The following is an 18,170-nucleotide window of genomic DNA, read 5'->3' on the forward strand; positions in this document are numbered from 1 at the left end:
GTTTGGAAGACAATGGCCAGAACAGAAGAACAGACATTATCCCAACCTTGGAGTTCAAAGCCTGTGCATTCCTTCCTTAGTTCCAGGGTCTCCCGCGTTTTGAATGTGGAAGGTTGGCAGGTGTGCAACATAGCACAACAGAAAAATGGTCCGCCTCTTTCAGGATGAGCCCGATTTCAACTGCTAACTCCCTCCTAAACTAGCTTCCCTCCAATTTCGGCAAAATCCAATTTCTGCCAAAATATGTTACTCTTACATTCTTCAGTAACATGCTTCCCCCCTTCATTGGCACCTCACATGCTTCTGTTTTCAGACTTGTAAGACTTTCCTTCAGAGTTTAAAATTCCCACTGGATATCTGTCAATCAATCAGGGTTTTGTGTTGCCAATCAGGCCATGGCTAACTGGCATAATTGAGCGCATGTCGAGACTAGCTGAGGCGGCTCTGTTGCTTCACTTTTCCTAGTGGAATTGTTGGACCAGGATTCTCTGGATCGTTACACGGCTGTCGTCCACGCTTATGATTTATGGGGGACAAACTTGTGTAGGCCAAAAAGCTGCTGAGAATAGTCGCCCTTTTGTATACAGCCCTTGTCCACTTTAGGTGCGACACTTTGCAATACCTACAACACCCACTCGACTAGCACCCGAGTTTACCCTTCCGAATCTTGATGGGGGGGGTCATTTAAACCGAAAAATTCATTACGGTCGTAATCAGAGTACTGCAGCAGGCTTACCTGTGGTCCTGGGGATTGTGTCGCCTAAAATGTTGATCATAGCGGCAAAATTGAGGCGCGTACACCACTGGAAGCTCTCTACAGAGGCAGATGTACCTGATCGAGTAATGGGTGTCGTGTTATGCTCTGCACGGTGGCACTGTTGCACATTTCTACCACCCTGGCAACAGAATGGCAACACAGGCACTCGTCGGGCTCCTATAGGTCGCAGACTCCACACAGACACCTGTCGATTTCAACATTCTAAACTGTTTCGTACATCCGACAGCAACCATGCAAAGAGATACGTCACCTAAAAATGTCATCCCGCGGGTTAGCCGCAGCCACATCTCGTGGATGGTCGGCGGGTTCCAGAGGCATTGGGTCCGCAGAGAATAGGTCATCATCCAGCATTAACTCGTCGCCGCTACCGCTAACATGTTCGTCAGAATCTCCCCCAGACAAAGAAACATCACTCTCGTTTTCCGACTCCATGTTTGCTCCCTTCGCTTCGCGATCGCCAAACAGGCGCGCGGCTCGCATTTACCCAGGTGCGCGCTGATTGGCCTTGTCCGTGTGACGTTTGCTCCCACTTTTAGAGAACGAGGGAGCAAAGATTCCCGTTTCTTTTTCATCGGATTGCGCGAAAAGTACGTCGCGGATCGAAATGGTATTTTCCGGTCCACTTCAGTGGTCGGCAAGGAATTAGAATTCGCATTAGTTTCGAAATTGACCTCGGAGAGTGCGACTGTACCTTTAAAAGTCAGGATGTCTATTTAATTAGTGATCGTATGCAAATGAGCCGCTCACTACTCAGTTCATGGCCGATGTCCCATGAGTCTCTGCCAAAAAGAATTTTTTTCGATAGCGCCACCTGTTCACGAATTACTCAGCCGTGAGATTTTCGTGAAACACCCTGTATACATATATACCTGTATCGCAAATGCATTTGTGTAACCTGAAGAAGTGCAGCCTCTTGCACGAAAGTCCTCGTTCGAATAAACCTCAGTTTCTCCTAACCGTTTTAATATTGCGTTTCTGATTCCTTCATCGCGGGCTACTTCACAGTGTATTTTTTTTTCTCTTTTGTTTCCCACTTCAGAAAGGAAAGGTTGGGGGAGGCACGTGACAAAGCGTTTTTTGTTTGTTTGCGGCTGTCCACACAGAAAGCAGCAATAAGAGGGCATTCACAGACGGGCCGCAACACTAAAGTGAAAACTACTTTACACACTATATTTCTATTTGTCACAAAAATTAACAAACTGAAAAAAAAAATATACAGATGAAGCCTAGTGGACGTCACGTGTATAGTTATTTTGGTACCTTATTTGACAGCGATCCAATGAGACTACCCAACGTTACTCCCCTCCCCCTGCACAAGGGAAAAGGGAAAAGCTAAGGGACTGCGCGAAAGGCCGAGAGCGCCGTACATTTGGTGTACATTTACCGAAATGTGCCTTACAATAATGTTATTTCCATAGGAAAAGTGCCCATCGGGAATGTGGAGTGACGTTATGAAAAAGGCACCAGAAGGGTCCGCAAAATGCCCTACAGAAAAAAAAAAAAAAAAATGAAGCGGAACACACAAGGAAATGTCCCGTGCAGTGCAATGGTCACATGTGGTTGGATCTCTGTATATGTCGGGAACGTTAAGACGCATTTTAGACTTGTTCCTAAGATACGGTGTCAATCACGTTACAAAACGCAGCAATTGAGTTTGATTCTCCGTCTTTTTCTTCTCTTTTCTTCTTTCTTTCTTTCTTTTTTTTTAAAGGTGCACGATTCTCATGGACCAGGACATCGCGGCAGCATACGATACGTTGACGCCAGAGCAAGAAGAATTACGGAATACCTACAGCGATGAAGTCTGGTCGCTCTCCTTGGCCATTCAACTGTCAATATTGGGATTTCGTTACGAAGGCCAAGGACGCGCAGTTCGGTGCATTCACTGCAATGGGAGATCAGTTGTGCCACAGACCTCGGGACCACAAGATGTGTTGTTAGAGCATCTGCGGCAGCACCCCGTGTGCAGCAAACCCATTGGAGAGGTGAGAACGGCTGTGTACTCTTGGTCGGCACAGTAATAGCTAACGAATGGGTAATGATTATGAAGGAAAGTATGGTGCGCATATCACCCCTTAATTGTAATTTTTAGCGGATTGATTGAATTTCAGCACTGTAGAAAAATGTCACAGTGAGAAGTGACACATCATTTGGTATCCTACAATCCTTGCATCCTCCAGGTGGCAAGGCAGCCCGACGTGAGGGAGCAACAGGAAATCGAAGAAAAAATTGCATCAGCTCGACCGTTCTTCGAGAATAAAGGGATACCCAAAGAAACCTTGGACGAAGCGGAAGCGAGAGCAAAACGGAAGAGGTCGGCAGCATCTGTCGTAGCAGATTTCATGCACGCCGTTTGCCAGCTACAAAGAACTCCAGAGTAAGCATTTTCCCAGCGGGAATCTAAACGCGCAGCACCAGGTACGTCTGTCTTGAAAAACTGTCCATGACGAAAACCCCCGAGGATAGTAAACGAAAATGGGCGCACAAGTACGTAAATCTCAAATCTCCGGTCCCTTTTTGTTTCCTTGTAGTCCCTCAGGTTTTCGTGATGGGTATATGCCACCAGCTCGCAGGCTTTTTATCTATTGTATCATTGACGAAAAACTGCTCCGCTTTGAACAAAGGTCGTAACAATGGGTTTCCGGATGTCCTACTCTTCTAGCTTCGGAAGCGGACCTTGTGCTGAGTTGTGATCGTGATACTACATAGCCGTTTAGCCCACTGGCCTAGTCCCGTAGCCCGCAAGTGTGAGGCCAACAACTGCAGGCTGTACACACAAGTCCATTTTATCTTGTTTATCGGAAGCTCCTGGTGTGGATATGGACCATATGGCGCTGTTATACTTTCATGTACACTGGATACACGGCACATGACGACGAGACTGAAAGTGCCATCACGAATTAAATCTCGACTGTTCAGAATCTTATCGAGCTTTGCCATTTGAAATCCAAGAGTCTCGCACCGTATCCTACACCATCACCACCGCCACTACCTTTCAAAATATTGTTTCTCTGTGTGAAGCGAAGTACCATAAATGTAATTTCTAGTTTTGAGAACTATTGCGTCATATAGGGTTCGCTGTGCGTAATGCGCCTGGCAACACTGCACCACAAAGGTCGATTTCCGTGTTTTCACCACAGCCGCTGGCAGACTTCCAACGTTAATCGAAGTTAAACCGTATAAACCGAAATTATGGAGTTTTGCGGTTGCTTTGGAAAATTTGTGGAATTGCGTAACGCTCACGGCCGGTATCTATATTTTGCGTGCTGAGTCTTTGAGGGAGGTTGATTGATAATACGAAATCAAATCACTGTTTTTGTTAGTCAGTAGAGTGGTACTTTAGTGTGCTTTCGTGGGAATAGTGCTGCCGGTAGTGATGCCAATGCTGCAACATACAGCTCCCAACAAAAGTGGTCGGTGGTGTGCAATTTCCCAGAGATCAGAACGCGGGAGTGGCGATATGTTGCTCGAGGGGGTCTTGCGTCCTCGGTCGACTTCACAAGAAACCGTACCGACACTTGTCTTAAGCGTCTGGGGAAAACCGTGAGCAAAGATCCGGACAGCATAGCTGCTCCCCCCGATTCAAACGCGGGTCAACTCCCAGTGTCCGTAGTCGTCGTAGCCACAGAGCCACGGGAGCTCTGGTAAAAGTTGACGAAATACGCGAACGGCCTACTTTTTCTTCAGCAAGACACCCTAGCGGCGAGCGGAAGCGGGCTCGTTAGGCGGTCGACGAGCACGCTGGTCGCGACGAACCTCGGTAGTTTCGGTATCACTTGAAACGGTATCGAGAACGGATTTGGACTGGTGCCGCTATCGGCGCAATCTCTATACCCCTTGGTCGAATTAACGAACCCGCATCCGCAAGCCGCTACTGGGTGTCCCGCCGAAGAAAAGATAACTCACTGGCGTGTTCCGCAATCCTCTGTCGGTAGCTGTACGTTTCCAGCTCGCAAAAGGCAGCCTAACATCAGGCACTTTAGATAGAAGCGCTGGGTACTGTGCAATTGGATTGCTTCTGTCAGTCACGCTGTTTTCGTACGCCTTTGCGTACGGAAGCTATAGCGTTGCTGGTTCTGCGCACTGCGCGAAGCTCTCTTTGTGTTGTGGGCGTGCGCAGAACTATCAACGCTATCCCTTCCGTACGCAAAGGGGATAGCGTACGATGTACTAAAACTCACTATTATCATGTTTCTTTATTACTGTAGGACACCGGGGACGAGCACAGAGTTACCTCCAAGGCTAGAAGAGGAGCAGGACGAAGAAATGTCCGGTACGTGCCTACCTGTCATTTTCGGAACTGCTTGTTATTCAAACACGTTTACGCGACTACGCTTTGCAACGATGGGTATACTTTGCTACGTTTGCCCATAAAACTTTCGCTTGCACTGGTGACTATGACACAACAGTGACGGGCACAATATGGTGAGATCTGCCGACGGTCAAACCCATGCGTCATGATGACGTATGTGATATCCGCACCGTTCAAATTAAATATGACCACACACCATGCGCCTAGTCAAACATAATTCAGGATGTCCTCTTCCGACTTGTTGAAAATGGGACTCCTGCGCATTTCTAATGACATTGTAGAGGAGGTGGAGTTCCTCTACATGAGCCCCGACCGGCGATGATGGTATGCCACGGAGAGGCGATGACGGTGGCCTATCTCCATGGCCGCGCTGGTGGAACTGAGGCCGGTGCTCCACGCGCGATCTTCGTCGTTGTCGATAGCGCGCTACAGTGCTCCCCCCCCCCCCTCAGACGCGGAGCGGCGATAAGAAAGATCGAAGAATCACGTCGACACAGGAGGGAGATAGAGTCACTAAATAAGCTACGCTTCAGAGTATCGACACTGAGCCTCCATGTTGTTTCGGATGACCTCCAGCGCCATCCATTTAGCGCTCTTCGAAGTGTTGTCTTCTTCCACTGCTGAACTTCATCTTCATCTATTTCTACTGCCAAAATAGAGGTGGGGCTGGAGGTCATCCGAAACAACATGGCGGCTGTTTTTGCCTCAGTGTCGTTACTCTGAAGCGTAGCTTATTTAGTGACTCTAGAGGGAGAGAGCAAGCGCGACCGTGGATGACGCACTACTGGACATGTCCATGCCACGGCACAGAACACGTGGCAGGAAGCGGTCGATTGGCTGCGTTAGCCGGGTTAGCTACCGAGGCGCCGGCTGAAAACGTGCCGTGGCGTCGGCTGCCGCGACTACCGAGACCGGCAGGCGAGCACGTCGCTCTGGTGTCGCGGCCGGCAGCGGATGAGCGACGAGATGCGTGAAATGAAGCTGTGGGTCTCGAGTGTACCGGAGGCCGTGGATAGCGCAGGTCGGTCCCTGGAAGCCGTGAAGCGATGGTCGGATGCGATGATCCGTGAGCGGTCGGGTCGTTGCGGATCGGTTGGTCGTGGACAGAAGCGGTCGGCGTGTCGGGCGGGAGGCGAAGGGCGTTCGGGATGTGATCTTGATGAGCCGAATAATGATGATCGCTTCCAGATACAGCGTGCCGCGGTAGCGCTCGCCGATGGTGTGGTCAGAAATTTGAGATGGTGAACGGCCTAATTGCGCCGAACATGGTGTTCTTCGTTCGGGCCACCAAATGTAGAGAATGTGGAGTTCCTCTACATAAGCCCCGACCGGCGATGATGGCATGCCACGGAGAGGCGATGACGGCGGCCTATCTCCATGGCCGCCAGTAGAACTGAGGCCGGTGCTCCAGGCGCTTGGCCATCTTCGTCGTTGTCCGAGGCCCGCTACAACATTTTTTATTTAGCAAGGTGTTTACGGGGCGTACAAACGGGGCGTACACCTGCTTTCAAGACAGTCAGGAGACAGAAATGATATCATTCTGAATGACGGTTCTAGTAGTTTGACACTGTTTGCCGTACACACGAAGCAACACGGCATTGCTGTCTCTGAGCAATTTTCTGCTGCCTTTTCCTTGAATGTGGCTAATAATACTGCAAACTTGTACCTGGAAGGTCAGAGGTGCGGTTATGCACATGCATGTGGCGAGGACAACAAATAATAAGCGTGTACAATGAAGCAGATGATTCCTGCTCTTCCACACTGGCCCCGATTTCCTTGTGAACGAACGTAGCGAGCAGTCCCTGTTGAGAAACGTTCAGTTTCGCCTCTGCAAATCGTTATTACGGTACACGGGGGCGTTACCTTAAAGGGCCTGTGACATTGTACAACGTGCCAGAGCGATGGTGATGGTGATGTGATAAAAAAAATGGGGATGTGAGTCTCGACAAAATCGAACTGGCTACCCCGGGACGTGTCAAAGTATTGAGGGAGAAAATAAATGTTTTTCCACCACGCGTCGCAGTTGTGGACATAGAAACCCTTGAGCACTGTGAGGAGCGGGAGCCTCGGCCATTCCCACTGGTCCTCCAAAGCGCGTGAGCCGTAACGTCACAACCACGTAAGTTTCAGTGTTCGCGATGCCCACATTCTACGCGCCGATGAGTGTAACTTGAGAGAAAGTTTCGGAACCCGAATATTACACTATTGCACAAACTACCAGCTCCCGTGGCACAGTGGTGAGGACGATCGCTTTCCACGCCGGGACTGGGAGGTGACACGGGTTCGAATCCTGTCACAGGCTGTGCTGTCTGAAGTTTTCCCTGGGTTTTCCGAAGACTTTGCAGACGAACGTCGGTACAGTTGCCCTGAAGTCGGCCCAGGACGCGTACTGACCGCCCTTCCCCCACTCTCTTCCGCTGTCCTCTCTCAATCTGCCCACGACTGTACACCGCTCATAGCCACAGTTGCTTCGCGGCTCTAACACAGAATGTAAAACAAAAATTCCACAAACTTGCTTTGGTTGCCACGGCGTTTCTTCAGAAGGACCAAGGCTGCTAGTGTTTGATGCAGAGTGGAGTAACGTTGGATAGACGAGCGGGAAGGTAAGGGGAGGACAGTTAAATTATTCTCTGGGAAGCCGCATGTGTTACTATAGCCGTCTTTGTGGGTCGACGCTGTTGCAGTGCCGCTTCATTCACGGTCCCATTCGCTGCTAGCGTGACACTCTGAGGAAGGAATGCGCTGGAGCCTGTTCCGTAAACTTTTGTCCAGCAGTGTACCTTGCAGAACCGTCCATTTGTCCGAAAAGCGAGTTTCCATATTTAACGAGACGAAAATGCATGGAAAAAGTTTGGTTCTCACAAAAGTCGTCCATGATTCGAGTTGTCCATACTAACGAGGCACGACTGTACAGGGTTATTTCGAGCGCACTAATGAGATGTATACCTTTCTTTGTTCCAGATGACCAAAGTGAACGCCTTTGTAAAATCTGCTACCAGGATAACGTGAGCGTGGCTTTCGTACCGTGCAGCCACGTCGCCTGCTGCGTCCAATGCGCTACAGTGTTAAGCACTTGCCCGATATGCAGGACTAACGTCCAAGGCTACATGCGCATCGCACTGCAATGATATTTCGTGACGTACATGGTTAAACGGTAAATACTAAACTCATGGCATGGGCTACTCTGCCACAGAAAGAATATTGTCCTGGACAATATTCTATACACAATGTCTATACCTATACCTGGTACTATATGTCTATACCTGGACAATATTCGGGACAGGGGCGCCGGAAGAGGGGGAGCAGGGGGAGCGACGGCTCCCCCTCATTCACAGATGAGGTAGCACAGCTCCCCCAGATATGTAAATTATGATGAAAGATGAAAGTCACTGAAAAGGTTAGCCAGCTGTAGGGATCGAACCCACATCTTCTGGATTACCGGTCCAGGGCTCTACCAATTGAGCTAAGCTAACACTTTTTTCTTTTCCACCTTTTATTAACAAAACACACAAGTGCACACAACTACAGGTACGTCACACGGTAGCAACGCCGTGGGCTATTACAAAACGTCTAAAGAGGAAACTGAAGACCTTTTGAATTTGTACATACGCCTCGCTGGAGAGGCGTGTTAGCTTAGCTCAATTGGTAGAGCCCTGGACCGGTAATCCAGAAGATGTGGGTTCGATCCCTACAGCTGGCTGCCTTTTTCAGTGACTTTCATATTTCATCGTTATTTCTTAGGCAATTTGAGGCTTTGTTTGTATGTGTCCCTTCTATGTTGTTCCAGCCTTAGAACATCAGTTTATCTCTTGCTCATCTGATGTAAATTATGTTTTGTAATTATATTAACAATATCTTCTCACTGACATATTCATAGACATTACTTCGGCAATTTAGTTAGGTCTGCTGTACAAGTATGCGCATGTTGTAATTTGCTTGGAGCACGTTTTCAATTTGTGTACCACCCCTGTATTGCCTGCATGAGCCCTCAAGGAAAATAAATGACGATGATGATGATGGTAGCATTTTTTTCCGCTCCCCAGTGGAAAAATAGTTCCGACGCCACTGATTGTCCAGAGGCCGGGAGTAGACATGTTTAATAAGTTGAGCGCACCGGCAAGCAACACACGAAACAACATTATACTTGACGTTTCGGGTCCCATACGGGTCCCATCATCAGAAGTGAGCCGTCCTGTCCGCTAGTGCCTGTTTATGTACCAGTGGGGTGTAACAGTCTACTTCAGGGCACCCGCTGGAGCAGAAGAGGTCAGTAGTTGGTTCCCTCCTATCACGTGCCATTAAGATCTCCTAAGAACCCCAAGTGAGGCAGGAAGAAATCACGCAAGCAAAAAGAAACCTTCAAAGAAGGGCCTATCCGGAATCTTTCATTATTGACACACACCATCGAATGTTATCGCCACGCCCGGAGATACCTGAAGAAACCCAGGACAAGCCCATATACAGGGTGTTCCATTTAAGATTGACCCCACCTTTAAAAAATAATGAATCATCGCCGAAGAATGAAACCAAGTGCATAGTGTTACCAGTGACTTGGAGCATTTAATAGTATTCTTGTCGCGCCCAATTAACTGATTAATTAATTTAATTTTCTAACTTTTTAATTAGGAGGATCACACCGGAGATGTCAACTGTGAAGTTGTGGGCGTTGACATGAGAGAGCGAATGCAGTGCGTTGCAACTCTCCAGCTCATACGAGTCTTTTTTTTTTCCGGGCCAGCAGAAAGGGCCCGGAGTTTCGAAACTACGATGGAATCGGTTTCCGTCGCGCGAAAAGAGCGCTTGATTGCAGCGCTTTCTCACGGCCGCTTGACGAACAAGCATTGATGCCGTCCGTTCCGCCTATGGTGTTACCTGTCACGGATGCGGGGACACCAGCAAGGTCACTGCGGCGCTTTATCTCTTGATTTTTTGTTTTTTAGGCTTAAAACGACACCTTGAACCACGAGCGCGAGATTATTAAATCAATGAGAAAGAAAGAAAAGTTGTGGGCTATGAAATTTATGAAGCCGCTCTTTTACACCTTTTCATTTGCACCCACTCTCTGCGTTGTAGCACAAGTTATGTATTTTCCAACGAAGAGACAGTAGGTACGACGATTGTCCTAGATGCTGCACAGGGCAAGCAAGAAAGGAAGGAAGCAATCGAGCATGTAAATAGTAACAGTAATTATTGGGGGGTTTATGACTACAGGGGAGACAACGGTGATCATGACCGACGCCACGGTAGTCGGCCTGTGAATTAATTTTGCCCACTTGGAGTTCTCTAACGTGGGTGGAATCTTACACACGGAAGATCGTATGTAAGCCACACCAGGAGACGGCATGCCTAACAATCCGTGCCTTCAAACAAATTGCTTGCGTCTCCGCCCGCGTTCAGAGTACGCGACCTTGGGAATGGAAGCAGGAAACGCTATTAACCAAGCCATCGTCTTTTTTTTCTTTTTCAAACTGGCAACCGAAGTTTGTTCAAGCAAACAAAGAATTAAACGAGTAGATAAAAATAGTATGCCTTCTTTTTCATTCAACTTATTTTACAGAACATTGCACAGGTATTTTAACATGACCGAAACAATACTATGTGTACCTTCAGAGCAGGTGTTCGAAAAGATCGCCTTCCTCAGTCACACAAAACATGCATCTCTTAATTGTGTCCTCCGTTGCCCTCCGCAACGTGGCCGCGTGGATTCCACGGCACACTTCCGTGATCCTCGCCTTAAGGGCGTCAGGTGTTGTTGTCTCCTGGTCGTACACGCGATCTTTCAGATATCCCCACAGAAAGAAATCTAACGGCGTCAGGTCTGGGTACCTCGCAGGCCACGACACAGGTCCGTACCTTCCTATCCATCGGCTAGGAAATGCCCTGTCGAGATAGGCACGAGCTTATTGGCTAGAACTGTGGGCAGGTGCGCCATCGTGCTGAAACCACGGACCAGCTCCCGTGGCTCAGTGGTTAGCATGCTGGCCATGTCACGTCGAGACTGGGAAGTACCCGGGTTCGAATCCCGGTGCCGGCTGTGCTGTCTGGGGTTTTTCCTGGGTTTTCCCGAGACGCTTTCAGACATATGTCGGCACAGTTCCCCTAGAAGTCGGCCCAGGACGCACATTCCCCCAGGGCGTGAGTCGTGACGTTGCCCACATACGTGAGGCCGACAACGGCAAGCCCTATCACCACCACCACCCACCACCTGAAACCACAGCCTGCCAAGCCGTGCCAGTGGAACGTTGGCGCAGAACTCTTACACGGGGCCCAATAGAATCTCATTGAGGTACTTCACCGCGGTCAGTGTCCCATCAAGGAAGACGGGGCCAATGAGAGCTCCGTCGCAGATACCGCACCACACGTTGAGCGACCACTTATACTGGTGGCGCGTCCTTTTGCCAATGCGGATTAGTAGCGCTCAGCGCGGATTAGCATAAAGAGCGTTATGCAAGTTCACCTGTGCGTCACGGGAGAAATTTGCCTCGTCAGTCCATATGACATTTCTTAGAAATTGGGGGTTCTCATCGACGATCTGCAAAAGCCAGTTGGCGTCATTTTTTTCCAACCTGTATGTATGTGGTATGGATGGAGGCCTACTGCTTTTACCACTCTAAACACCGTGGACAACGGGACGTCTGCCTGCCTGCTCGCCTCGCGAAGGCTAGCTTCAGGATAGGCCTCAAGAAATGCCAAGATGTTGATGCGAACATCGTCTGACCGCTCCGCAGGCCTACAACGCTCCTTGATGAACCTGCCATATTGCTTCAGCGCCTCGTATTGACGGACAATAGTCGATGGGTGTGGTCTTGTGCCAGGCTGCCAACTCTGAAATATCTTGACTGCCTTTTTTTTTTTTGCCCCCTGCAGCACCTAGGGCAAGGACCATGTCCGCTTTCTGTTCGTTGGAGTAGGGCATTGGAGTTGGGACTCGCATGAGCTAGAGAGTTGCAACACACTGCATTCGCTTTCTCATGTCAACGCCGACAACTTCACAGTTGACATCTCCGGTGTGATCCTCCTAAATAAAAAGTTAGAAAATTAAATTAATTAATTCATCAGTTAATTGCGCGACAAAAATACTATTAAATGCTCCAGTTCACTGGTAACACTATGCAGTTGGTTTCATTCTTCTGCGATGATTCATTACTTTTTAAAGGTGGGGTCAATCTTAAATGGAACACCCTGTATATCCCCATCCCTTACATCAAAGGTCTATCGGAACCCATCAGGCATGTACTGTCTCAGGTAAACATGAAGACCACCTTCAAGCCCATGTCAACACTGAGGAGGCTAATTAGACATCCAAAGGACAGAACGCCGCCTGACGATGAGAGGGGCGTTGTATACAAGGTATCCCAAGCAGCACAATGTACTGAAAGTCGAGTGCAATAGGGGTGGTAGGTATGTGTCTTATCAATGTTCCTTAGTTTCAAGAGTCTATTCAAGGACTTCCATCTACCCGTCCACCCCTATTGCACTCGACTTTCAGTACATTGTGCTGCTCGGATATCTTGTCAAGATTACCCGGCGGTGTATATCGGGGAGACAGGAAGAAAATCGAAGACTTGAATGAAAGAGCACAAGAAAGATATCGAGAAGTCTGCCCTAAACAGGACTGAACTAAGTGAACACGCATGCAAGGTGGGACACGTGGTAGACCTTGATAATCCATTCATTCTTGCACGGGAAACCAAGTGGGGTGTACGGAAGCACCTTGAATCCTGGTACATAAAGAAAACAAAAGATACCATCAACTAGCACCCTGGCCCTCTCCCAGACTGTTACACCCCACTGGTGCATAAACAGGCAGTAGCGGATAGGACGGCTCACTTTTGATTATATGGGACCTATATGGGACCCGAAACTGTAGTGTTAGCTCCGCTACTAGGGGGGAAAGGACGACGACGTTGACGAGGTGTAGGAGCTCGTGGGGATGAATTAAGCATTGGCCACTATTCCTAGTGGTGGAAGAAGAGGAGAATAAAGCATTGACGTTCTAAACTGCAACGTGGCTGGGTGTCCTTTACTTCACGCTACATGGTGGCAGCGGTGGGATACGTTTGAAGACAATGTCCCTGGAATCGAGCTTTATGTCATCATCGTCTATCTCATCGATCGCCGGACTTCGGCAACCAGCCCAGTTCAACTTCATCGACCTCACGGACTGGCCTGCCTGGAGGGACGAGTTTGAAGACTACCTCTATGCGTCCGGAACTCTTTCTTTTCTTTCTTTATTTATTTACCCTCAGGTCAGAGAATTACAGAGGGGAGTGGCAAAATAAAGGAACATACAACGAATTTACATACAAAGTAATTGGTCCAGCAGCTTGCGGAAGCTGTTAGGGTCCCGGACGATGACGGTGGAGGCGGGACGATGGTTCCAGTCGTTCGCTGTTCTGGGAACAAATGAATTGGCGAAGTGATTTGTGCGACTAAATGGAACAAGTAGTTTCTCTGAGTGGTCGAGGTAGTTGGAAATATGATGGGGTGGTGAGAGCAGGAGGTACCTGGGCAGAATGTTGTGGTAGTAAAACTTGTGAAGCAATGTGAGGCGAGCTATTTTGCGACGAACAGAAAGAAGGGGAAGGGAGGCTTGTTTCTTGAGTAGCGTTACGCTAGAGTGTCGGGAGTAGTCGGAAAATATAAAGCGAACTGCTCGATTTTGTAAGCCTTCTAATTTGTTAATGAGAGAATCCTGGTGCGGGTCCCAAATAGATGATGCGTATTCCAATTTTGGGCGGACTAATGTAACATAAAGCTGCCGTTTTAAGTCGCAGCGTGCCTTTGAATAATTGCGTATAATGAAGCCAAGTGTTTGGCTGGCTTTGGAGAGCACAGAATTAATGTGGATGTCCCATCTAAGATCACCCGAAATGGGAACTCAAGATAAACCAGGAGAAGTTAAGGTCAGGACATTGCTTTACTGCATGGGAAGAAAAGCGCGTGAAATCTTACGAACCTTCAACCTATCTGAGGAAGAGACAAAAGATTACGGGATTGTGCTTGAAAAGTTCAATGCACATTTTACTCATTCACGAAACACTGTTTACGAGACTGCAAACTTCAGCCGACGGCAGCAGAATCTTGGCGAAACCGTAGACGCGTACCTCGTAGAGCTGCACAAGTTGGCAGAAAAATGTGACTTTGGCCTAACGAAAGAGCGGATGATAACGAGACAGGTTCGTTGTTGGCCTAATAGATACTAAGCTGTCACAGTCGCTTCAAATGGATTCGTCTTTAACCCTTCAATCGGCCCTAACGAAGGCCCGCCTAAAAGAAGCGGTTGTGAAGCAGCAAAGCGAGTTGGGGAAAAAAGACCTGGTTGCCGACACCGTGGGTTGTGACTGCAGATGTTCAAAGCCAGGCCTTACTGAAGAATTCGCAACAGATCTTGTTAGCCGTCAGGATCGCCGCGGCGTTGACTCACGCCATTCATGCGCCCACTGCGGATATCGGCACCCACAAAGGCCCTGTCCCGCACGCAACAAAGAATGTTTAAAATGCTGCAGAGTCGGTCATTTTGCAAAAATGTGCCATACTAGCCTCCCACAGTGGGAAAAACCGGGACCCAGAGACTATCGCAGGAATTTTGTATCCGAGGTCACACTGCCCGAGAATGATTTCTTCCTCGGTACGGTAGCAATGCAGACTCCAGCTCCCGTAACCAGAGAAGTAGAAGTAAGAGTCAATGATGTTCCTCTGCCAGCAAAGATTGATTCTGGCGCTGACGTCACTGTTGTCGGGTCTGGATTCCCAGGGTTGCCAGACCTTCTTGAACCGCCAGACACACTGAAAGGACCAAGTGGAACTACGCTCGACGTTCTTGGGAAGTTCAGAGCAGTAATCCAATGGAAAAAGAAGACTACGTCCCAAATGGTATATATCGTGCACGGTCTAAGAAAGCCCCTCTTGGGGTTGCCAGCATTACTTGACTTAGAGATCATACGTTTTTTGAACGAAGTGGAAGTCGGAGAAGATCACTGGTCTACTCGCAAGTTTCCCGAGCTGTTCCGAAGTCTAGGCAAAATTCCCGGAGAATACGTCATTCGATTACAAGAAAACTGTACGCCGTTTGCCATAGCCGCGCCACGTCGCGTTCCTTTCGCCATGCGCACTTCGGTTAAGACAGAGCTCGACAATATGGAGAAACAAGGTGTTATACGGAAAATACACACTCCGACAGATTGGTGTGCACCAATCGTTCTTGTGAAGAAGCCATCGGATCAGGATCTGTGTTGATTTGACGAAGCTCAACGAATGCGTTAAGCGAGAAAGGTTGATCTTGCCAACCGTAGAAGAGGTCTTGGGCAGCATTGGCCCCGCCAGGTTTTTCACGAAGCTGGATGCTAATTCCGGGTTTTATCAGATTTACTCTCAGAAAAGAGTCAAGAGCTCACAACTTTCATAACGCCGTTCGGACGTTATTGTTTCCAACGCCTTCCCTTCGGGATCACTTCAGCACCAGAGGTCTTTCAAAGGAAAATTGCGCAAGTGCTTGACGACTTACCAGGAGTCCTGAACTTAATGGATGACATCCTTATTTATGGAGACAACAAAGAAGAACACGACCGGAGACTAAATGCAGTCTTACAGCGCCTGTCTGACAATAACGTCACCCTGAATCTCGAGAAATGCAAATTCTTTGTGGAGAACATTTCGTTCTTGGGAGTTCTCATTGACCAGCACGGAATTTACCCGGACCCCAGAAGAGTAGAAGCGTTGACAGCTCTAGAACCTCCTCAAAACGTTTCGGACTTGCGTCGTATTCTAGGGATGTTCAACCATGTTGGAAGGTTCATCCCTAACATGTCAACATTATCAGCACCTCTGCGCGAACTTCTTGTGAAGAACGTTGACTGGTATTGGGGAAACGGCCAACAGGATGATTTTCAACGTCTAAAGGCCTCCATCTCTTCTGGAATTTGTATGGCCAAGTACAACCCTAATCTCCCGACGATACTGTCAGCAGATGCCTCATCCTACGGGCTTGGAGCCGTGCTACTGCAAGTCCAGCAACCTGGGGACCGTAAGCCAGTAGCGTACGCGTCGCGATCACTAAACAGCGCCGAAACTCGTTATTCTCAAATGGAGAAAGAGGCTTTAGCCTTAACCTGGGCCGCGGAGAAGTTTGACGAATATATCTGTGGTCTGCGCTGTACCTTCGAAACTGGTCACAAACCGCTTGTCTCCCTCCTCGGTCTCCAGCAGCTGGATCAGCTACCACTAAGAATTCAGAGGTTTCGGCTGAGACTAATGAGATACGATTACGACGTCACCTATGTACCCGGTGCGTCCATGACAATAGCCGACGCTCTTTCGCGTTCTCCGCTGAAGGACACCACGTCATCCCTTACTGCCGATGAAGTTTCGGCATTCGTACGTGGAGGAATCGAGGCGATCCCGGACTCCGACAAATTGCTAGACCATATCCGGGAATTTCAGAAAAAAGATGAAGTGTGCAGCACACTAAGAGAGTATTGCAAAACGGGATGGCCCCCCAAAGGGCGAATTAACCAGGCACTACGTCCTTATTACGAACAAATGGCAAAACTCTCAGTGTGTGAAGACGTCCTACTGTGCGGCCAGCGTATCGTAATTCCCATGTCTCTGCGAGAAGAAATTCTGGGTCGCATACACGAGGGACACCAAGGAATTGTTAGATGCAGACAGAAAGCGAAGGAGTCTATCTGGTGGCCGGGTATCAGCAAGGAGCTGGCGGACCTTGTTAGAGCCTGTTCCGTCTGCGAGGAGTACAGACTTCAGCCGTCAGAACCCATGATCCCAACGGAGACACCTCCCCTCCCATGGGAAAAGGTCGGAGTGGATCTATTTCACCTAGGGGGAATCGAATACGTCCTGGCAGTGGACTATCGGTCCAGATACCCAGAAGTGCTACCTCTGTCGAATGATTGGTCTTCACGAGCTGTCATTTTACGCTTAAAAAGCACCTTCGCGAGGCATGGCATTCCCGAGAAGTGGTAACGGACAACGGTCCTCAGCTTGCAAGTGAAGAATTCAGGATCTTTGGACGATATTATGGATTTAAGCACACCACATCTAGTCCCTATTTCCCACAATCTAATGGACAAGCGGAAAGAACTGTCAGGACTGTCAAACGCCTCATTCAAATGTCCGAGGACCCCTATCTCGCGTTGCTCAATTACAGGAATACAGCCGGACCTTCTGGGGAAAGCCCAACACAGCTTCTGATGGGACGACGCTTGAGGAGCAGGGTATAGAGCATTGATCTTACAGTGGACGACATTTTAGATCTCTTAAAGCTGTGTCTTGGGCAAACCTTCTTCCGGTTCAAGGGCAAGTTTTTTAAATAAACCGACGGATGCCTAATAGGCAGTCCAATATCAATGACCATTGCCAATTTATTCATGGAATACGCTGAAGACAAAGCCCTAGCGGATTCAAAACCTCATGTGGCCTTCTACCGACGTTATGTTGACGACACATTTGTGATTACAAGAAGGATTTTACTGACGCATTCTCTAACAAGCTGAACAGCATTCATCACAGCATTCAGTTAACGCACGAGGAAGAAATCCATGGAAAGATCGCCTTCCTTGACGTCCTGGTAAATATTGGCCAATGTGGCGCCGTGAGGACATCGGTCTACAGGAAACCATGTGACTCAGGCCAAGTTCTCCACTATACTTCAGGGCACCCGCTGAAGCAGAAGAGGTCAGTAGTTCGTTCCCTCCAATCACGTGCCATCAAGATCTCCTCAGTAAGGCAGGAAGAAATCACGCCAGCAAAAAGAAACCTTCGAAGAAGGGCCTATCTGGAATCTTTCATTAATGACACGTACCATCGAATGTTATCGCCATGCCCGGAGATACCTGATGAAAGCCAAGACAAGCCCATATACATCACCATCCCTTACATCAAAGGTCTATCGGAACCCATCAGGCGTGTACTGTCCCAGGTAAACATGAAGGCCACCTTCAAGCCCATGTCAACACTGAGGAGCCTGATTACTCATCGAAAGGACACAATGCCGCCTGACGATGAGAGGGGCGTTGTACACAAGATATCTTGTGAGGATTGCCTTGCGGTCTACATCGGTGA

At 48.6% G+C, this 18,170-nt stretch overlaps 1 protein-coding gene across 2 annotated transcripts in view; it reads left to right on the top strand.

Annotated features, from left to right (window-relative positions):
* The window catches only part of LOC135366567 (baculoviral IAP repeat-containing protein 7-B-like), a 31,894-nt gene extending 22,790 nt beyond the window's left edge, over positions 1-9,104 (top strand). For both annotated transcript variants that reach the window (XM_064599316.1, XM_064599317.1), the window contains 4 exons: positions 2,490-2,763; positions 2,959-3,155; positions 4,987-5,051; positions 8,052-9,104. In XM_064599316.1, the coding sequence (XP_064455386.1) occupies positions 2,503-2,763; positions 2,959-3,155; positions 4,987-5,051; positions 8,052-8,218 (690 nt within the window). In that variant the 5' untranslated portion in view covers positions 2,490-2,502 and the 3' untranslated portion in view covers positions 8,219-9,104. The remainder of the gene's footprint in view (positions 1-2,489; positions 2,764-2,958; positions 3,156-4,986; positions 5,052-8,051) is intronic.
* Positions 9,105-18,170: the final 9,066 nt, after the last annotated feature.

The sequence above is a fragment of the Ornithodoros turicata genome, chromosome 8, assembly GCF_037126465.1.
Source record: "Ornithodoros turicata isolate Travis chromosome 8, ASM3712646v1, whole genome shotgun sequence".
NCBI lineage: Eukaryota > Metazoa > Arthropoda > Arachnida > Ixodida > Argasidae > Ornithodoros > Ornithodoros turicata.